Raw genomic sequence first — 22,610 nt, 5'->3', positions numbered from 1 at the left:
TTGGGGTCTCTGGCAATAGTCGATCCAAAAAAGACTAAGCCAAAGAAGTCAAAGACACAGCCACGGACAGTGGAAGAAGAACTCTTCCATCCAGATCCATCGGACAAAAATATATATAAACCCTGAGACTGGTAAAGTCACAATCCTACACTGGAGGAAGAGGCCATTGGACACGGACTCTCATTCCCCCATTCCTCTAAAGAAGAAGGACTTTGGGACTTCTCCCTCTAGACCCTTCATTCCTTTCTATCCCACTATGCCTACTATGCCTTTTGCTCCTTATTCTCCTACTCACTCTGGGGACAATGAGGGCGACACAGGGGAAGATCCTCAACATGATTATGACTATCCAGAGGATCCTAACCCTCAAGATGAACCATGGGGGGAGCCAACTGACCCATATGACACGCATCCCATCCCTGACACCTCCTCATACCCAACAAGGCCGTCCCCTACTGACGACACCATTGTCTTCAACAAGCTAATAGATAGGGCAGCGCAGTACCACAACGTAGACATGCCCAATGACCCTATAGACTAAGACTTTTTATTTGACACATTTCCTACTTTAGAAAAAAATGTCAGAACACTTCCCATGTTGAAAGGGGTATTAAAACATGCGCCTGATATATTTAAAGATACAGCCAGGGCACGCGTAATTAATTCCAGGATTGAAAAGAAATATAGAGCGGCCCCTAAAGACCCTACTTATATCAGAGGTCAGTTACCATTAGATTCACTAGTAGTGGCTAATGCAGGCAAAAGGGCCAACTCACAGCCAACAGGAGAAGCTCCAACTCCTGATCTGGAGTTCAAAATACTAAAGGCCTTGGGGAAAAGGGTAGCATCACAGGCCTCAAATTCATGGAGAATTGCAAATACACAAGCTCTACTAGCTCGTTACGACAGAGCACACTATGACCAGCTTGAAAGTTTAATGCAACACCTGCCCGAGCCTTTCAAAGCCCAAGCTAATGACCTCATACAGGAGGGGAAATTTATTACAAACGCCTCCATTAAATGTGCGCTTGACACAGCTGACACTGCAGCCATGTCCATTAACACTAGCGTCTTACTACGAAGACATGCATGGCTACCTATTTCTGGCTTTAAGAACGAGGTGCATTCCACCATTCTTAACCAACCAGTCAATCAAGACTTCCTTTTCGGCCCTGCATTTGACACCATTTTAGAGAAAATGAAAAAGGATTCAGAAACTGCAAAATCAATGGGTGCATTGCAGTTTCAACAACACAGAGTTTCCTTTCGACGCTCCTCATACAGAGCAGCTACACGGGGCAATACTTCACAAACCTCATCCACATACAAAAGCAACACCCAAGGTTCCTTTAACAAGAACTCCAACAGAGGAGGTTATAGGGGCAACAATAATAAGGGAAGAGGATGTGGAGGCAATAACACCAGAGCATCCACTGCCGCAAAACAGTGACTTCATCACACTACCTCCAGACCATTTAACACCGATCGGAGGCAGAATCCAACAATTCCTACCAGTCAAGAACGCAATTACCACAGACAGGTGGGTGAGACAAATTATCCAATATGGTTATTGCCTGGAACTCACTTCTACTCCACCAAACATACCACCCAGACACCGTCCCATGTCCAAAGAACACATCACCCTGTTACAACAAGAGGTGAAATGCATGCTGGAAAAGGGGGCCATAGAGCCAGTCCCTTTCCAACATCAAGGGACAGAGTATACTTACTATACTTCCTTATTCCCAAGAAGGACTGTTCCCTCAGACCAATATTGGACCTCAGACCCCTAAATCGATACATACTGTCGGAGCACTTCCATATGATCACACTACAGCAAGTGCTCCCGTTGCTACAGCAAGGAGACTTCCTAGCAACATTGGACCTCAAGGATGCGTATTTTCACATACCCATCCATCCAACTCACAGAAAATATCTCAGGTTCACAATAGAAGGTCAACACTACCAATTCAAGGTTCTCCCCTTCGGGGTGACCACTGCTCCAAGAGTGTTTACAAAATGCTTAGCAACAGTAGCTGCACATCTCAGGAGGCAACACATCCATGTATTCCCATACCTAGACGATTGGCTAATACAAGCAAAATCGTACACACAGTGTCTACGAGACACGTCTCAGACACTTCAGCTGCTACACAGCCTAGGTTTCTCAATAAACTACCCGAAATCACATCTACAACCATCCCACACACAACAATATCTGGGAGCTACGATAGATACCTCGGTGGCAAAGGCATATCCAAACTCAGCAAGGATAGCCAGCATGCAGATGCTCATTCGCAAATTTCTGCCACAAGACTCTCTTCCAGCTCGAGTCTTCATGCAGCTCATAGGCATGATGGCCTCCTGCATATTCATTGTCCCCCATGCCCGACTTCAAATGCGTCTATTGCAAGAATGCCTAGCACTGCAGTGGAACCAAGCTCAAGGACAACTAAAAGACCTAATGTTGGTATACAGTCGCACTTACAACTCTCTGCAGTGGTGGAACCCACAAAACCTTTCCAAAGGGCAACTGTTCCATGAGCAAGTTCCACAACTAGTACTAACAGCGGACACATCACTGACAGGTTATGGAGCCCACCTACTTTAATACACAGTACAAGGGCTCTGGACAATCAAACAAAAGAAACTGCATATCAACCAACTAGAGTTGCTAGCAATATTCCTAGCCCTGAAAGCATTCCAAAAATACTTGTACAACAAGACTGTGTTGATCGGGACGGACAACATGACAGCCATGTACTACATCCAGAAACAGGGAGGAACACACTCTCCACAGCTGTCCCACTTGGCACAGAGCATATGGAAGTGGGCAATTCCAAAAAACATATTTCTCCTGGCAGAACACCTCCCAGTCCCTGGGAAATACAATCAAATAGCGGATCTGCTCAGCAGACACAGCCAACAACTACACGAATGGGAGATTCAACCCCAAGTTCTCCAACCATTCTTCAGGCAGTGGGGTCACCCAGAGATAGACCTGTTTGCCACAAAAGAAAATTCAAAATGCCAGTACTTTGCCGCCAGGTTCCCACATCCGTTGTCACATCGCAATGCGATATGGATGAACTGGTCAGGCAGATTTGCGTACGCTTTTCCACCAGCACCACTGATTTCGCTGGTGGCACCCAAGCTACGGTAACAGTCACTCACAATGATCCTAGTTGCTCCCACATGGGCCAGACAGCCATGGTACACAACGTTCCTGGAGCTTTCAGTAGTTCCTCATCAAAGGCTACGCCTTGCACCCCATCTTCTAACTCAGAACCATGGAGAAATCAGACACCCAGATCCCAATCAGATGATCCTAGCGATCTGGCTCCTGAAGTCTTAGAATTTGTATACCTTAACTTGCCTCCAGACTGCATGAACATCATTAGGGGGCAAGGAGACCAACTACTAGAGCATGCTATGCAGCCAAATGGAAGAGATCTGTTATTTACTACAACAATAACCAAATCAACCCATTAGATGCTTCCATACAGAACATTATATGCTACCTACTGCATCTTCAAAGATGCAACCTAGCATACTCTTCTATAAGACTACACCCAGCTGCTATAGCAGCATATCTCCAAAACAGACAGCACCTTTCACTGTTTCGGGTACCAGCAATCAAGGCTTTTATGGAGGGTCTTAAAAGGGTGATTCCTCCAAGACACCCACCTTCACCAGTCTGGAACCTAAATGTAGTACTCACCAGACTCATGGGGCCTCCTTTCGAACCTCTACACTCAAGCGAATTGCAATTCTTAACATGGAAGGTGGCATTCTTGATTGCCATTACTTCACTCAGGCGAGTTAGTGAACTGCAGGCACTAACGATTCAACAACCGTTCATGCAGATACATGCTAACACGGTAGTACTTAGAACAAACCCTAAGTTCATGCCAAAGGTCATATCCACTTTCCATATTAATCAATCGATAGAACTGCCAGTGTTCTTCCAAAATCCACAGTCGGTACCTGAAAGAGCCCTACACACACTAGATATAAAGAGAGCTCTGCTTTATTATGTGGACAGAACTAAATCATTCAGAAAAACAAAACAATTATTTGTTGCTTTTTCACCACAACATAAATAAATCCCATATCAAAGTCAGGAATAGCCAGATGGATAGTTAAATGCATTCAAATATGTTATCAAAAAGCTAAACGCACGTTAACTGTCCCCCCAAGAGCACACTCTACAAGGAAAATGGGGGCATCCATGGCTTTCCTAGGGAATATTCCTCTTGAAGACATATGTAGAGCAGCCACGTGGACTACTATACGCACTTTCACAAAACACTATTGTGTAGCTGTACAAGCAAAGCAGCAAGCTGCTGTAGGCCAGGCTGCCCTCAAAACTCTCTTTCAAACTGCTGCAGCTCGCACAGGTAACCACCGCTAAAGGAGATACTGCTGTACAGTCTATGCACAGATATGAATTCAGCAGCTCACATGCCTCGAACGGAATATGCTACTTACCAGTATGCATCTGTTCTTGTAGGGCTGCTGACATTCATATCGCCCGCCCTCCTCCCCGGTGCCTGTCGCAGCTGCAGCATTATCTCTGGCATGGCCATTTCTTACTTTACTATCTCCATCTCTGCCACAATGGCTAAAAACAATCTGAGGATGGAGAAGATGCCCATGCGCACTGTAGTCCAGGGGAGGAGCCACCTATCTCGTGATACTTCGAAGACTCTTCCAGGACAACAAGGTGCAATCATCCGGACCCAACACTAGGCGGCGATCTATGCACAGATATGAATGTCAGCAGCCCTACATGCCAAGAACAGATGCATACTGGTAAGTAGCATATTCCTACTGTGTTGCAGAACGAGACAGGGTCACCTCTTAGAACATTTGTCAGAGAAAAACCCACCATACAATCCTCTTGGAGAAAACAAAGTGTTACGTTTGCAGGAAGTAAAGGTTTTGTAGTTCAGTCTCGGGCTGGTAGCACTTACACAGGGCAGGGTTCAAGCGGATCACAAGAGTTCACCCTCAGCTGCACAGGGATGGCCGGGTTCAGAGGTCAAAGTAGAGATTGGGTCAATGTAGTGCCATGGAGACAGGGGGCACTCCGAAGAGCACTGGTCACAGGTAGGCACCTGCGGTTTCTGGGTCAGGGACCAGGAATCAAAGGTAAGCACAAAAGGAGCCAAAAGTAGGCACCAGCAGCGCACTCCCAGCGGCACTTAGGCGGCAGGGTGCAGGGTGCAGGGTGCAAAGTAGGTGTCGGGCTCCTAATGAAGAACGTCGGTCGGGAAGAAATGCTGTAGGTTTAGTTCAGGAAACTGGATGAAGGACACCACCAGCTGGACAGGTAAGTTGGATTACTGGGGGACACCTTGACACTGTCAGCTGGGCAAGTAGTTCACTCGAACTCTGGCGTGGGTGTGTGGCGCAGAGTGGTGCAGTGTTGCGGATCCACCTGAATCTGTAGACTGGTGTTGATTTCATTGCTGGACAAACCCGGTGTCCAAGGGAGACTGGAGTCTTTGTCGAGGACAGCACAGGTCCTCTGGCATTCTTGAGGTTGCTTGCTGCGGGTCACACCGATTTTTTGGGAAGCAGGGGCGCTAGAGAAGGAGACAGGCTGGTAGGGCTGGCCAAGTTAGTTGTTGTCTTCTTCTCTACTGCTGCACGGGTCTTCTGTCCTTCTGCTTATGTCGTTGAATCTGAAGTGGCAAGGTAAAGGGGTCCCCCTCAATACAAAATGGTGGGGCGTTATAGGGGTGTGCAGGTTGGGACTAATGGGTCCCATTCTTGGGGTGTCTATACCCCCCTAATATGCCACCCTCCAGTTGGAGGAGGGGCACATGCGTCTTCCTGATTGGATGAGTCCCCTCATCTTCAAGATGGAGGGGACTGAGATGTATGCTTCACTTCACCTCCCCAGCCCCCGAAGGGTGGGGTTGGCAAAGGTGGGCACACCTCCCTTCCAGGCTAGTAAAATGTTGGGGACAGCTAACAAAGGCAGCAGGGCTTTGAAGCTTTCCATTTGTGGACCCTGCCCATCATTGGGGAGGAAGCATGACACCTCTGCCCAGGAAGGGCTGTGTTCCAGGACCCAGAGAGCGGAGGCTCACTACCCAGGTGTCCAGAAACCTGTTTGGTGGTGGCAGATGGCTGGTAGCCAGTCAGGAACAACACCAGGGCTGGTCGTATTTCAGGGGCCATCTCTAAGATGCCCTCTGAGTACATTTTACATCAAACCCCACAATGGCATTTGTGAGGGTTTAATGTGCTAAGAAGTTTTGGTACCAAACTTTTCAGTTTTCAGTGGAGTTCGTAATGACAAGCTCCGAGCCGCTAAACTCATAATGGCTTCACTGCACTTACAATGCCTGTGAGTGACACACACACTGTAGGAGAATAGTGCTCATGCAGCTATTCCCTCTCTGGTGGTATGGTGCACCCTGCCTTTAGGGCTGCAAGGCCTGCTAGAGGGGTTACTTACCCAAGCCTAGACACTGTTGGGGGGCATGGCACCCAGGGATGAAGGTCATGTCTACACTTCACTTAAGTCTGCACCAGAACATACAGCCTGCAGTGGCAGTGTGTAGGTGTTCAGGTGAGGGGTCTCCGAGGGAGGCATAATACATACTGCAGCAGTCATAGGCCCTCTTGGGTCATAAGGCCCTAGGTACCAGTAGTACCTTTATCAAGGGGCTTACAGGTGGCCCAGAAGTGTGCCAATTGTGGAGACAAATGTACAGTTTTGGGAAAGAACACAGGCCGTGGGAACCTGATTGGCAGGTACCCAGAGCACAATCAATTAAGTTGGCATCAGGTATCTGGCAACAAGTTATAGGGTAACCATTCAAAAAGGAGCACTTTCCTACACTATACCAAAGTAAGGTGTAGTGTGCGCAGAGGTCAGTGGATCCCCAGAGGTATAGCAGAGGCCAAAGTAGATAATAACTTTCTCTCTTTTGTGGTAGCGTGGTTGAGCAGCCAGGCTTATTGGAGGGTAGTGTTGAGCCTTTGTTGTACACACTGGGGCAAGCAATGATGTCACACACTGAAAGACTGAATCCAGACCAGTTGTTTGTATAAAAAGTTGTTACCTTGTTATTTTTAATAATAGACCAAAGATGTACTTAGTGGCAGGTAAGTTATACTCTTCATACGTTACTTTTCAAAATACAGTGTGCACTGGTTTTGTAGGAACATTCAAATTACTTTTGCAGTCGGAAAAATGGGTGTAATCTGCTTAAACACTTTAAATTACTTTCAGATTACTTTATAGTTACTTTTCTAGTTTGGCATGAAACAAACGAATAACACAGTCCAAGCATCACAGGACATCAGTAAGCAGGTTAACTCTTTTGAAGACACTAAGTTACTTTTGTTGTAATACAAGTCAGTTCAACAAATAGAAGATTTTTCGGAGAAACCCCAACAATAGTCCTGTGGAGAAAAACAAAGTGTTAGCTTTGCAGGCAAGTAAACGGTTTTAGGAATGAAGTTTTGAGGGGTAGATCCAAGGTTAAATTTGACACTCAAGGAGCACCACCAGCGGCACTAGGGCAGCAGGGAGCAGGGTGTAGGGTGTCAATGGGGCTGGGGGCACCTTGCTTGGGGCTGCTCATGGACAGGCCACTCGGTCTTGGGAGGCTCCTGGGGTTAAGGTAAGGGCAAAGGGGGTTCTAAGTAAGCAAGAAGACTACACCACCAGCAGTACGGGGCGGACGGGTGCAGGGTGCTTAGACGGTGTCGGGAGCCCAATGCAATCCTATAGGGGTTGCCAGTTTGTGATTTTGGCTGCAGGCTCGGCCCAGGAAGTCTTCCGGGAGGAACCAACAGCTGGGCTGGTAAGTAGAGATGTCCCTCGACGTCAGGACCCTTTGTGATCGGATCACCAGGACGTTGGGTAGGAGACTGCAGGGGTGCTTTTTGACGTCTGGAATGTACTTACAGGTCTGGTCGCGGTGGATGGGGGCCATTGGGAAGAGGCTGCAGGCGTCAACACGGAACCTTGGTGGTGACACCTATCGATGGTTTGGTGATCAAAACTGCTGGGCGACCACTTCAGGATGGATGGACCCTCGGAACACTGGTCATGGACGACAAGCACAGAGGTAAGTTCTGGAGCAGTGTTTTTAGTCCCACAGGGGCTAGATCTTCTTTTGTGGACAGGGACTCTGTCCTCAGGGGTCTCAAGTCTTTATTTAATTGGGGGATCAGCCCTCACCAAATCTGGAAGTCACTTATCCTTTTTGGAGCTGTTGTTTTCTTCGGAGCTGCAGGCAGGCAGGCAGGGCTGGGGTCAAGTCAGTTGGGCCTCAAGTCTTTACTGCTGCAATGTCTTCAGGATTCTAGTCTTCTTAGGTCGTCGAGAACTGACTCCCGAGTTCAGACCTGGCCCCTAAATACTGTATTAGGGGGCGTTTTAGGGGTCTTGAGGTAAGCAGACAATGGGCTACTGACCTTAGGGTGACTGTACCCTTGGTGTGCTCACCCCATGTGGGGGAGTGGGCACAATCCCTTACCCTGATTAGAGTGTGCCAGTGCATCTGCAAGATGGTGGGCACTGAAGAGTCGACTTCGGCTGGCCTCCCCCACCTGAGGTGTGGGGTTGGCAGAGGTGTATATTTACAAAAAGGGGTGGTGAGGGACAGAGTCTCTGAATCAAGCAGAAAGCTCTCACCCAGTCAAAAGATCAGGGCTAGATCCAACACCGTTTTTTAGCTCACTGCACCATCCCAGTTTCAGAACCCGGCTGTATGCAAATTAGTCTGTTCCTGTCCCAGTGCATGATGGGAACAGGGCAAAACCAAACTACAAAAGCCAATTCTTACACTGGGAAGGAAACAAGCTCCCGGGGACCGGTTTCTGGCATTACAGCCGTCTTCGGCCCGGTTTGCTTGAATCCTGATGGTGCAATGAGCAAGGGGTTGGCAGAGGTGGGCATATCTTCAAGGATGTTCAAATTGTTTCCGCCTGTCTTCCTGCCGTAAAGTGGGTAAGACAGAAAGGGGCCCTGCTCTTGATAGCAGGAGAGGCTGGGGGTTGTTTTGCAAAGGCAGCAAGTCATTTGAGGCGCCCCTGCCACAGATGGCACTTCTTGACCTGCAGAGAGGTGTAAACACCTCCGCCCAGGAAAGACTTTGCTTCTGGGCCCAGGAATCGAAAGCTCCCTCCCCAGCGGTCCAGAAACTTGTCTTGTGGTGGCAGGCTGGTGTTTACCAGTCAGGAACACATCGATGGTTGGTTTGCTTCAGGGGTCCCCTGTAGAAGGGACCCCTGAGTGCATGGAATAATAAATCTGACACTGGAATCGTTGCCGATTTATTATTCTGAGATGTTTGATACCAAACATCCCAGGATTCAGTAAAGTCATTATGGTGCTAGGAAACTTGTATTGACCAGTTTACAGACCATATAATTAGGATGGCTTTACTGGGCACTTATACATTCTAAGAATGGCCTTCGCTATTATAGGGGCATATCTGCTTATGAGGTATAGGGCACCCTGCCTTAAGGGTGATTTATCTCCGCCTCATGCAGTGCTGGGCAGGCTGGCGCACAGGGATGTGTGCCATGTCGACACTTCAATTTTAGCTGCACCACAACACGCAAGCTGCAATGGCAGTGGTGCATGTTTGTGGTTAGCTATCTGAAGGTAGCATAATACATTCTGCAGCCCTCAGAGGTCTTCGGTACCCCTTACAAGGGACTTACAGGTAGGCCAGAGTTGTGCTAATTGTGGAAACAATGATACATGTTTAAGGAAAAAATACATGCTCTGGGTTCCTGATTAACAGGAACTTTCTTACAGTGGCTTGCTGCGTTGTGTTGCGTGAAATATTGATAAATATGGGCCTCAATATTTTGTAAAATTACCATCCTTTAAGATCTTTAAAACAGACAAGAGTGTGTGTTTGTTGTTTTCTCTCCATGTGCATGTAAAAATCCCAAGAGAAATCCGACAAACACCTCATCATACCGATCTTAGAGCACCTGTAGCCAACTATTTAGTACAGAATTCATTTATTAGGGGGTGTAACTCTCCAAACATCCCCTATCCCCCCCACCAAAGCTACGCCCCTACAGTTGTGCATCATCAGCATATTGCTAAATCCTGATGCTGCTTTCTGTGAGTAGAGCTCCAAGAGGATCCATAATGAGTGTGAAGATGACACAGGACAATATGGAACCCTGGGAAACTACGCAACTGAAATGCATCTTTTGGTATCTGTGGGTGTCCATGAGAACACAATGGAATTTGTTGGAAAGGTAAGAGAAGAACCAGTGAAAGACACTGCCAGTAAATCCCATTTGAGACTCCAGGATGTGGATGAGGGTGGGATGGTCGACTATGTTGAAGGCAAATGAGAGGTGCATCAATGCCAGGAGGCAGAAGTTATCTATGGCCAAGAAGGCATCGCCTACAATGAAGATTCCTCAGAAGTTGGAGGTCACCATGCTGGAGAGCATGTACACTCCCGTGCCATGGCACAGAGCCTTGTGACAAGATGAAGCAGTCACCACCAGTGCTTCTGGCATGTCACCAGATTCAGACAGGACAAGGTTCGGTGGTAGAGATCATGATTTACTTATTTCTTTTAGAGATTTTCCTCAGTGCTGCATGCCTCTTTTAGTAGTGGTGGTAGGTGTGTGAATAAGCATGTAGCATGTTCTAATTAAAATCATGCACCAGGAATATACAGGGGCCATTCCACCTTGAATTTTGAATACTAGGAAGATGTGAAAACCCTGGTATTCTGTGATCCCAGGGGAGCTCCAGCACATGCTTGATGACTGGTGTTGAGAGCTGTCCGAGTGTCCGTAATTGTGGCTACTGCTCTTCACTTCCAAATTGAGGCACTCACTGGACATCTCAAATGTGTAAAAGAATGTCTGACAAAAGAATAGAAACAATGTTGCAGCACAGATTTATATAAGGAGTAGATGGTCCATTTAAACAAACAAAAACACAGTTACATGGGAATACAACATGGTTCGACCTCCTCACTACTACATGGCCCTACGCTTGAAGCACCAACCATGAATGTTTGTCAAAATCTTGCTTAGCATTGAATGATATTGCAGCAACAGAGTTTTGGAATTCCTACTATGTTGGGGTATGTTCCAGATTCAGCAACTATTTGTTATGCAGAGCTTGGTTTTGAAGAAGTCCAGTTAATGGTGTGCGTGAGTTTGCATATATTGATTGTAAGTATTAGGGCAAACATTTACAAACGATAAGCTTTAATGGCCCAAGGGCCCAAGTACTTGCCAAAATCTTCATTACTCCGATTCCAAGTCTTCCTGGTCACAGTCTAACATGATGTACCAAGCAGTGCAGCTAAGAGGGGATCGGGCGAAACTTCAGAGAGGGAACAGTAGAACACATCTGTAATACACTGATAGAATACACCCATAAGCGCTATTGTTACACTTGTGCTAGGATTACCATTTGGGTACCACACTGTGGGTGTAGTAGAAAGAATGACTGTACTTGATGTGGATTCAGATTAAAAGGGTGTTGAGCCGTCACCTACACGGAGTGGCGTGTTTCCTCCTCTGGTATGCTCCTGTGTGGTACAGCAACCTCTGCTAGGAAATGTGGGTGTGAGGAGGTCGTACAGCATGTATTTGTTATTCAAGGGCTCTCTACAGGCATGGAAACACCACTTAGTGCCAACTACAACTAAAGTTAGATTTGTTAAGTTTAAAGGGCTAGCGCAAATCCCTTTTTCGTGGATGACTGGTGATAAGGCAGAGGGGCTAATTTATAATGACCACATTCCGTCCTTTAGCATATAGAGCTGTGTGTCTTGTGCATAGTGTTGACTACACCACCTTTGTTTGGTAACAGATTTCAATAAGAGATACATTAGAATTAAAAACCTATCTTGTTTGTAATGTGACCACATCGCACTTAATTTAGTCATCGTGGACTGCTATTGACAAATGGACAATATTTGCTGTTAGCATAATGCATTTTAGTCCCTAACTGGAAAATGGTTAAATAATTGTTGATCAATTATGTTAAGGCATTGTATCCGTATATGTTCAATCAGACTTTATTTGTGTATTTTGTAAAACGCGCAGCTGCCCCAACGGGGTGTCCCGGCGCTAGTGATCAGACAGCAAAGAACACCAGAAACAGAGTTCTGTGCTTGATATGTATTTTTTTTTATAATGATTTCAATTAATCAACAGATAAACAAATTACTTACACTGCTGAAAGTTAGTGCCCCATGATATGGTGCGTGGTTGCATAGTCATAATTATGATGAATTTGTTGCATGCAGCTATGTATGTTATTAAAGTAAATTGAACCAATGCAGTAAGTTGAACCAATTGAACCATCTTGTTTGAGACATATGAGCTGCAGATTACACGCTGTGCATATATCGCCACCTAGTGTTGGGCCCAGATGTTTGCAGTTTGTTTTTGTCCTGAAAAGTTCTGTGGAAGTCACGAGATAGGTGACTCCTCCTTTGGACCATATTACGCATGGGCATCGGCCCCATCCTCAGATTGTTTTTTTCCGCCATCAGGCTCGGATGTGTTTCCAGCGCTCCAGTTTATAACCGATTTTCCTTTGGCGCGCAATCCTCACCCAGTTCGACGGTATTGTTTCGATCGCGGTCCCCATCGGCGCGACTCTTCACCACTTCGAAGTCTGGTCATAGACGAAGGCCTTCGGGCCTACCTAGGCCTTACTCTCTGGCTCATGGAAAGGACGCCATTCAAAAGGTGTCCTCGATGTAGGTCGAAATTTCCCCACACCGATCTACATGAGGTGTGCAACCTTTGCCTCTCACCGGAGCACAAGGCCAAAGACTGTTCCGCATGTGCCTCCTTCCCCTCCAAGCAGACAATTCGGGACTGACGAGCTCGAAGAACAAGGACTCGCTCATCAGCATCGATCCCGGATGACATCTTCCAAGAGGGCGTCGACGTGCCAGAACAGCAGCGGGCCGAAGTAAGCGCCTGCCCCTCCGATGCCGAAGTCTCAGACGTCGAGGACATCACTCCAGCTTAACGGGTCGTAAGTAAGAATGTCGACCCCGCCCTTCCTCGACACCCTCCAAAAAGGCTTTGGTCAAACCCTCACCTTCGGGCCCGGGTGCACACCGAGAGACTGCTTCCCACGGCCCGCCCTCGGGCTCAGCAAAGAAGCCTACTAAGCCTTCTGGCGGCTCGGGCTTGAGTCAGCCTATTCCCGCTGTCGATCCTACACCGACACCGAAAAAGAAGCCATCTTCCTCATCCACGCCGACCGCTACTTTGACACCCAAGCACTCAGCGCTGAAGATTGGCACCGGCTCATTGACGACAAACCGCACCCGAAGGCGAGTAAAAAACTACCTAAAGGTCCGGACTCCTGCGCTTCGGAACCAAAAAAACCCACGGAACCGAAAAAACACTTTCCGGTGGAAGACATTGCAAAGGTCACAGTTCTAAGCCAAAAGACCCTGGACCCGCTACCGAATCGGTGTCGAAAAAACCTCCGGAACCCTAGGACTTGCCATCCACAGAAGAACCTTTTCTACCAGATCCTACTCAAAAGACTCTTGTAAAGGATCCTAAGACTGGACAACTGTCTCTTAGCTCCAAGAGACGACCACTAGAGGTGCCTGCACCTCCTCCTCCTCCTCCAGAGAAAAGAGACATTGCAACCTTTCCATTAGGGGTCCCTTCTCCACTTCCCCATACTCTTCCACCTCCTCCACCACATCATTCTCCTACACCATCCCCTAACCCAGATGATGATGTAGACACAGACTCTGATGACACAGGTGGGGGTGCTTATGAACCAGTAGGGAACGATAGTCCCCCTTGGTCACCTAATCCATGGGATGATTATAGCACCCCTGATGTGCCTTACTTCCCTCAAGACGATGTATATCCCTCCAGGCCTCCCCCCCCCCGAGGAGACTATAGGTTTTAACCTACTAGTCCACAGGGCTGCCCAATACCATGGGGTCGTTTTGCACACAGACACTGTGGAGGAAGATTTCTTATTGGACACGTTTGACAATACACAAAGGTCCCCTGCCATTCTGCCAATGCTTAAGGGGGTCATTAAGCATGCAACAGAGGTATTTAAAGATCCTGTCAGGGCTCGAGTCCTCAACCCCCGCATTGAGAAGAAATGCAATGCTGTCCCTACAGATCCAGTTTACATTAGAGGCCCAGCAGCCCTAGTAGCCTTAGTAGTTTCTAATGCACGTAAACGTGCCAATTCACAGACATCAGGTGAGGCCTCACCACCAGACAAGGAATCTAAACTCATTGACGCGTACGGAAAACAAACAGCGTCACAGGCAGCTAACATATGGCTTATTGCCAATACCCAAGCGCTATTGGAAAGATATGACAGGGCACATTATGATGAACTGGAGTCCATAATGCAGCATCTACCAGACAAATATAAAAATAGGGCCAATGAACTCATACAAGATGGTAATAATAGCATTAATACTTCCATTCGTTATGCCCTAGATGCTGCAGATACTGCCTCAAGGGCAATCAATACTAGTGTCCTTCTGCGTAGGCATACCTGGCTACGTATTTTAGGTTTTAAACCTGAAGTGCAAAATTCCATCCTCAATCAGCCATTTGATGAGAAACACTTATTTTGCTCTAATGTCGATGTATCTTTAGAGAAAATGAAAAAAGATACCAACACAGCTAAATCTACGGGAGCATTGCAGCTGCAAGCTCCCAGACGTTCTTTTCGTCGCTCATCATACAGAGGCAACACAAGAGGCTACTCCTCCGAAAGCCCCTCCACTTCCTATAAGACCCCTAGCCAATCCACATTCACTAAGGGCTATCAAAGAGGGGGTTATAGGGGTAACAACAACAAGGGCAGGGGCGAAACCAACAACTCCCGCTCTGTCTCCACCCCTACCCAATGACTTTCCTCCCCTTCCCCCCAACATTCCACTCCTATGGGGGGGAAGACAGCAACAATTCCTTCCTGCCTGGACCGACATCACATCAGACAGGTGGGTGCGACAAATTATTCAGTCAGGTTACTGTCTAGAACTAACATCTACCCCTCAAACATACCACCCAAACAGCGTCCAATGTCACAAGAACATCTATCACTGTTAAAGCAAGAAGTAATATCTTTGCTAGAAAAAAAGTGCATTAGAACCAGTTCCTCTGCACCAACAAAACAAGGAGGTTTACTCCCTATACTTTCTTATCCCAAAGAAGGACAGCTCTCTAAGGCCTATTCTAGACCTCAGACCGCTAAACATATCCATACTGTCAGACCATTTTCACATGGTCACACTCCAACAAGTCCTTCCTCTCCTATTACAAAACGACTTCCTTGCTACTCTAGATCTCAAGGACTCATACTTCCACATTCCCATTCACAAAGCTCACAGGAAGTATCTCAGATTTGTAATAGACGGGCAGCACTATCAATTCAAAGTACTCCCATTCGAAGTCACAATAGCACCAAGAGTATTTACCAAGTGCCTAGCAGTAGTGGAAGCACATTTATGACGACAGCACATCCATGTATTCCCGTTCCTCGACAACTGGCTCATAAAAGCCAGCTCATACAACCAGTCTGTGGAACACACTCATGCCACGATCCAACTGCTCTACAACTTAGAGTTCACAATAAACCACACCAAGTCTCATCTGCAACCATCCAAAGTACAACAGTACCTTGGTGCAACAATAAACACCTCAACAGCGCTAACTTCTTGTGGAGAAGTGTGGCTCAATGATTAGAGTGGCAGACCCTGATGCAGAGATCTAGCCCTGGACCAGTGTTCAATTCCCCGCCTCGGCGGGTCTTGGGCTCAAAAATTCCACGGACCTGATAATTCTCGCCTCGGTGCCTAATCCAATCATGCAACTCTGGGCAATAGCTTGCTTAATCTCCAGAACGGCCCCCATAACGCTAAGGATGCCTGGCCTCCACCTTGGGGGTGCCCAGGAGTGGACGCCTCACAGGGAAAGCCAGGATGGTTTCCACAGCGGTATTCGTACAAGCGCCTTGAGACCCTTGCGGGTGAGTAGTGCGCTATACAAGTATCAATTTACATTTACATTTACACCAGTAAGGATAGCCAGCATGCAAACTCTTCTCACAACGTTTAAGCCACAACAACCCCTTACAGCAAGAGTGTTCATGCAGCTCATAGGGATGATGGCCTCTTGCATTTTCATAGTGCCCCATGCAAGATTTCAAATGCGTCCTCTAGAAGAGTGCTTAGCACGTCAATGGAACCAGGCTCAAGGTCAATTAACAAACCTAGTGTTGGTAGACAGTCGGACTCATCGCCTCTGCAGTGGTGGAACACCAAAAACCTTTCCAAAGGGCGAGCCAGTTCCTCAAATGGTCTTGACAGCGGAGGCATCGCTCTCCAGCTGGAGAGTCCACCTACTGCAACACACCATGCAAGGCAGGTGGACACTGCAACAAAAGTTACTCCACATCAATCACCTGGAGTTACTAGCTATATTCCTAGCACTGAAAGCTTTCTAAGTGCAAGTATCAAGCAAAGCTGTGTTAGTCCGCACGGACAACATGACAGCTATGTATTACATACAGAAACAGGGCGGAACACACTCCCTGCAACTCTCTCAGCTAGCGGTGGGCTATACCGCAAAACATATTCCTCTTAGCCCAGCATGTCCCAGGAGTACAAAATACCATAGCAGATCTGTTAAGTAGTCAGACACAACAGATCCATGAGTAGGAACTTCATCTGCAAGTTCTTCAACCATTCTTTCTGATGTGGGGACAACATCAGATAGACCTCTTTGCCACCCACAAAAATGCCAAATGCCCTAGCTTCGCTGCAAGATATCCACACCCACTGTCCAAAGGCAATGCGATATGGATCAACTGGTCAAACAAATTTGCGTACGCTTTTCCACTTCTACCACTCATGCCACTAGTAGTACGCAAAATACAGCAGCATTCTCTGACCCTCATCCTAGTTGCTTCAACGTTGGCCAGACAGCTGTGGTACACCACACTGCTACAACTGTCTGTAGTACCGCACCAAAAACTATACCTGTCTCCACGCCTTTTAACAAAGAACCGTGGAGAGATCATGCACCCGGACCCAGCTCAGCTCAACCTTGCGATCTGGCTCCTGAAATCCAAGAATGTGGATATCTTAACCTTCCTCCAGACTGCATAAATGTCATAAAAGAAGCTAGACGTCCAACCACTAGAACATGCTATGCAGCTAAGTGGAAGCGCTTTGTGATATATTGTCACAACAACAATATTAATCCCCTAGACCTGTCTATTCAACACAACCTAGGATATTTACTACACCTCCAAAGATGTAACTTAGCCTACCCGTCTATTAGATTACATCTTGCAGCCATAGCAGCATATCTTCAAAAAGGACAGCATCTATCTCTGTTCAGAGTGCCTGCTATTAAAGCCTTTATGGAAGGCCTTAAGAGAATAATTCTCCTCCCAAAGTACCACCTTCTCCAGTGTGGAATTTGAACATTGTTCTCACACGCCTAATGGGACCTCCCTTCGAACCTTTACATAAATGTGAACTACAATTTTTGACATGGAAGGTTGCGTTCCTAGTAACTATTACTTCTCTACGGAGAGTTAGTGAACTACAAGCACTAACCATTCAAGAACCTTTCTTGCAAATGCATCATAATAAGGTTGTTCTCCGTAATAATCTAAAATTCCTGCCCAAGGTCATTTCTCCCTTCCACCTCAATCAATCTGTGGAACTGCCCATTTTCTTCTCGCAGCCACAGACAGTAGCAGAAAGAGCTCTTCATACCCTAGATGTTAAAAGAGCATTGCTATACTACATTGAAAGAACACAACCCTTTTGTAAGACCAAACAACTTTTTGTGTGTTTTTCACCACCACACAAGGGTATTCCCATATCAAAATCTGGTAGAGCTAGATGGATTGTCAAATGCATACAGGTTTGCTACCACAAAGCTAAACGTACATTATTTGTTCCTCCTAAAGCCCATTCTAAAAGGAAAATAGGGGCTTCAATGGCATTTTTAGGGAATATTCCCCTAGATGACATCTGCAGAGCAGCTACCTGGTCTACACCGCACACATTCACAAAACACTATTGTGTAGATGTGCAAACCAAACAACAAGCTAATGATGGCCGGCTGTTCTCAAAACATTATTTCAAACTACTGCAACAGATAGAGGTGGTCGCCGCTAAGAGTAGGTACTGCTATACAATCTATGCACAGTGTGTAATCTGCAGCTCATATGCCTCGAACGGAAAATGCTACTTACCAGTATGCATCTGTTCTTGGCATGTAGAGCTGCAGAGTTACACCCGCCACCCGCCTCCCCGGCTACCCTTGTCTGTTCCAGTATTATCTTAATTAGGTACTGTTTACATGGACATCCTTCATTTTTCTTGCAAAGCTCCATCATTTCCCTAATGGCAAAAAACAATCTCAGGATGGAGCCGATGCCCATGCGCAATATGGTCCAAAGGAGAAGTCCCTATCTCGTGACTTCCAAAGAACTTTTCAGGACAAAAACAAACTGCAAACACCCAGACCCAACACAAGGTGGCGATCTATGCACAGTGTGTAACTCTGCAGCTCTACATGCCAAGAACAGATTAATGTTCCTTTTACAGACTGTTTTGAACTTATCTTTTGTGATATCCTTTCTCAGCTCCCTTATCAGATCCAGATTTGGCCCTAGAAGTACGTGAAGCCACATTCTCCTGGTCTGTGCCGAAAGAATCTGGTGTTGGTAAGGTTGATCCCAAGAAGGAGCAAAAGGGTGTCATGGAGATCGTCATTGATCATCTGGCTGTGAAAAAGGTAGGAGTGTCCTTCCTTTGGGAATTTGCTTAACACTGGAGGAAAGAATTCCTTTTTTCTTCAAACATATTTTTATTAGCATTTAATTTAGCAACTGTCACATATCTCAGCTCGTACAATTACATGCAGTACAGTTTAAAATGCTGCGCAGTATTCTGGTATGACTAGTCCGCTATTCCCAACAGTTTTGCAGCAAGAATCTTTCTGGATTTACTATGCTGTGCATTATTCCGCGGTCTAGTGGTTGGGTCCGGAATCGTAGTCTGTTCTTTGTTTGTTTGTTTTTCGTAGCCCAGGTGGGCGTCGACGTCCCACCTTTTGGTGTACTTTCTGTGACGTCGGCACGCTTCCTGCGAAACTCCCACCTTTGGGCGCTATCTTCAGATTCTTTTTTCCGCCGTTGGGTCTGGATCATCACCTAGAGGCTCCAGAGTTTTTGGAGGAAAGAAGAGGAAAAAGACTAATTCTACACAGAAAAGATTGGAGAAGATACCAAGAAACAAGATCACCAAGCCGGGACGACAAAGAAGGAGGAGAACTTCGAGATCTTAGGCGTCCAACGGAGAATGCGCACACAGGGGGCCCCCTGAGCGCAGGAATGGAAAAACACCTTTTAAATTCTGCAGTAACTGCCACCACAAATACGCGCAGAAGGACCAGCACCCGTTCTGCAACCTCTGCTTACCGGTCGACCACAAGAGCAAGGATTGCAACGCCTTCTCCGCGAAGACACTCAGGGTTAGAGCGAGACAGAGGAGAGCCAACTACACCATGCAAGGCAAAGGCCGACCTCTGTCGCTTCTGGACCTGGGCCTCTTCAGCGACGAAGAGGACAACATTGCCGAATGACCAGATGACTACACAGTCGTAGAGACCGATCAGAAGGCATCTAAAGAGGTAGGAGAGACGTCGACCCCTAAACTCCTGACAGACTCTTGAAAGCCCGAGCAGGACTCTCGAAAAACAGAGTCTAAGCCCCCGAAGGGAGCACTGGCCCGAAAACCTCAACAGCCGCAGCTGCATCCAAGGAAAACAGCCCAGCGGATCCTTCGAAAAGGAATCACAGGTGGCAAAAAGGGGTGAAAAGCCAAGGTCATCGAAGCACGTCCCCGAAAAGGACCACTCGATTTTGAAGGAGAAGGTCCCGAAGGTCGCTTCGACGTCGACGACTAAGTCGAAGAGATTGGCCAAAACGCTTGACGCCGAGCATGCTGCCGAGATGGAGAGGAAAAAGAGAAGGCTTGAGGCCGAAATGGAGAACTTCCTGCAAAGGAAGAGAGAGTTCGACAAGAAAATGGAAAGGTTCACGATTCCATTGAAACCGTCGATGACGATCGTCAAAATAGAAGAGGAAGAGGAGTTCGACGCTGAAAACCGCCGAAAACTCCAGAGCCCCAGGAATATCTAGAGGAAGAGGGCCTATTACTACGAAGAAGAAGGCGACGTTGACCAGCAAACGAGTTTCGGCTCGGCATCCTCGATGGCACAGGACCTGGATGGCAGGACCTCGACTCCGAAAACCCGGAAGAGCCCGTGGAGACTTATCCTTCGAGGCCTTCGCCACCAGATGACATTGGGGCCTATAACATGGTCATCGAGAATGCTGCAGCGGCTTATGGAGTCAAACTGAAGTAGGAAAAACCAAAGGCATGTTTCCTCTTAGAGGCCCTGCTCCCCACTCAAACAAATAGTCAGTTCCTCCCCATGCTTCCGAGTGTCATGGACCAAGGGAGGGAGGCGTTCAAAGATCCAGTGACCTGCAGGTCTGTCACACCTAGGACGGAGGAAAAATACAAACACTCCTCTCAGTATCCTCCTTACATCCAGGGATCCGTCACGACGGACTCCATTATTGCGGCAACAGCCAGGAAGAGGGCAAACGTCCCAACAACATCAGGCCCACCACCAGATAAAGAAAGTAGGAGAATGGACCTAACTGGGAGAAAAATAGAGAGAAATGCAGTGGTTCACTGGCGCATGGCGAACTCCAATGCCCTACTGAACAGACACCAGTACCAGCATTGGGACGAGATGGGGCAACTGCTCAAGTACCTCCCAGAGGAATACCAGCAAAGGGCATCACACCTGGAGGAGGAAGGAAAACATATAGCAATGCTTGCCTGAAAACGGCCTTGGATGGGGCTAACACATCCAGCAGACTTATGATGATAGGACTCACAGAAAGAAGGCAGGCCTGGCTTAGGATCTCAGGTTTCAAGCCGGAAGTACAGAACAACATACTGAGCACTCCCTTCAATGGAGAGACACTGTTCGGGGCACCGGTGGATGAGAAACTCACCCAGCTCAAGAAAGAAAATGAAACTGCAAGGTACATGAGGGCCTTACAATTCAGAGGGATGAGAAGGGGTACCCCTACACGGAGACCAAACGGAAGGGAGGAAACCACTTGGGGACGTCACACCAGACATTCCAGCAGGCAAACCAGGGCGACATTCAATCGCAACAGGGGCAGCAAAAGCAAACCTGGCAGTTCCAGCCTCGGGCCAGTCCTTTCGCATGAGAGCGAATGGACGAGGGCAAACAAGAAGAGGGGGCCAACAACCCACCTCAAAGTGGCTCCGTCACGCAAAGCGTACCCACCCACACAACCCCTCCGAGGGTGGAGCACAACAAGGCCAACAAGAGGGGGTTACACGGACCAAACATCGACGAACATGTAACACCAGTAGGAGGCAGGCTAAGACACTTCTTCCAGGAGTCGAAGAAGATAACTACAGACAAATGTATACTCAACATCATACAGTTCGGATACTGCATAGAACTGGAAAAGAAACCACCAAACAGAAAACCAAACAAGCATTTGCAATGCAATAGGTCTCGCATTTACGTGAGTTTGAGCTATTGACATTGCAAATGACAATGCCTTTTATTTTTGTTTTAAAAAAAATAAATAAAAGGCATTGTTATTTACAATGCCAATAGCTTAAACTCACGTAAATGCAAGACCTATTGCATTGCAAAGTGCTTGTTTGTTGCTGGAACCGTAATCCTGTCTTCCTGTCCCTGCTTAGAGGGCAGCTAAGGAATGATCTTCCCAGAGATAAGCAACTGATTTATGAGGTCTTTGAGCTCCGCATGACGGCCCCTTAATGTTTACAATCCCTTGTGTTCGCACTGAAAGGGGGGTTTTTTGGCCTTCACAGCCGCCTGCTAGAAGCATCTTAGATGTTAGGTGAGCACTGGCAGAGCTGTGGAGGTGTTTATCCAAGTACTAGAATATCTGTGTATTCAGCCAATCAGGAGAGAGCTGCACTGGCAGAGCTGCGGAGGTGTTTGTCAGAGTCCTGGAATATCTGTGTGTACAGCCGATCAGGAGATAGGTGCACTGGCAGAGCTGCGGAGGAGATTGTCCGAATACTGGAATATCTGTGTGTACAGCCACTCAGAAGAGAGGTGCACTGGCAGAGCGGCTGAGGTGTTTGTCTGAGTACTAGAATATCTGTGTTTACAGCCGATCAGGATGAGGTGCACTGGCAGAGCTGCGGAGGTGTTTGTTCGAGTACTGGAATTTCAGTGTGTACAGCCGATCAGAAGAGAGGTGCACTGGCAGAGCTGCAGAGGTGTTTGTCAGAGTACTAGAATATCTGTATGTACAGCCGACCAGGAGGGAGGTGCACTGGCAGAGCTGCGGAGGTGTTTATCCGAGTACTGAATATCTGTATGTACGGACAACCAGAAGAGAGGTGCACTGGTAGAGCTGCGGAGGTGTTTGTCTGAGTACCAGAATATCTGTGTGTACAGCCGAGTTCGAGGCATGTGGGCTGCTGAATTCATATCTGTGCATT

The 22,610-nt window shown here is 47.3% G+C and overlaps 1 protein-coding gene across 2 annotated transcripts in view; it reads left to right on the top strand.

The window, feature by feature from the left end:
* Positions 1-22,610, top strand: part of LOC147706825 (ATP-binding cassette sub-family C member 10-like) — an 875,391-nt gene that overhangs the window by 339,140 nt on the left and 513,641 nt on the right. For both annotated transcript variants that reach the window (XM_086925960.1, XM_086925959.1), the window contains exon 7: positions 18,653-18,804. In XM_086925960.1, the coding sequence (XP_086782086.1) occupies positions 18,653-18,804 (152 nt within the window). The remainder of the gene's footprint in view (positions 1-18,652; positions 18,805-22,610) is intronic.

The sequence above is a fragment of the Lissotriton vulgaris genome, chromosome 6 (assembly GCF_964263255.1).
Source record: "Lissotriton vulgaris chromosome 6, aLisVul1.2, whole genome shotgun sequence".
Taxonomy (NCBI): domain Eukaryota; kingdom Metazoa; phylum Chordata; class Amphibia; order Caudata; family Salamandridae; genus Lissotriton; species Lissotriton vulgaris.
The sequence above is the reverse complement of the archived record's forward strand: the minus strand, read 5'-3'. Positions and strand labels throughout refer to the sequence as shown.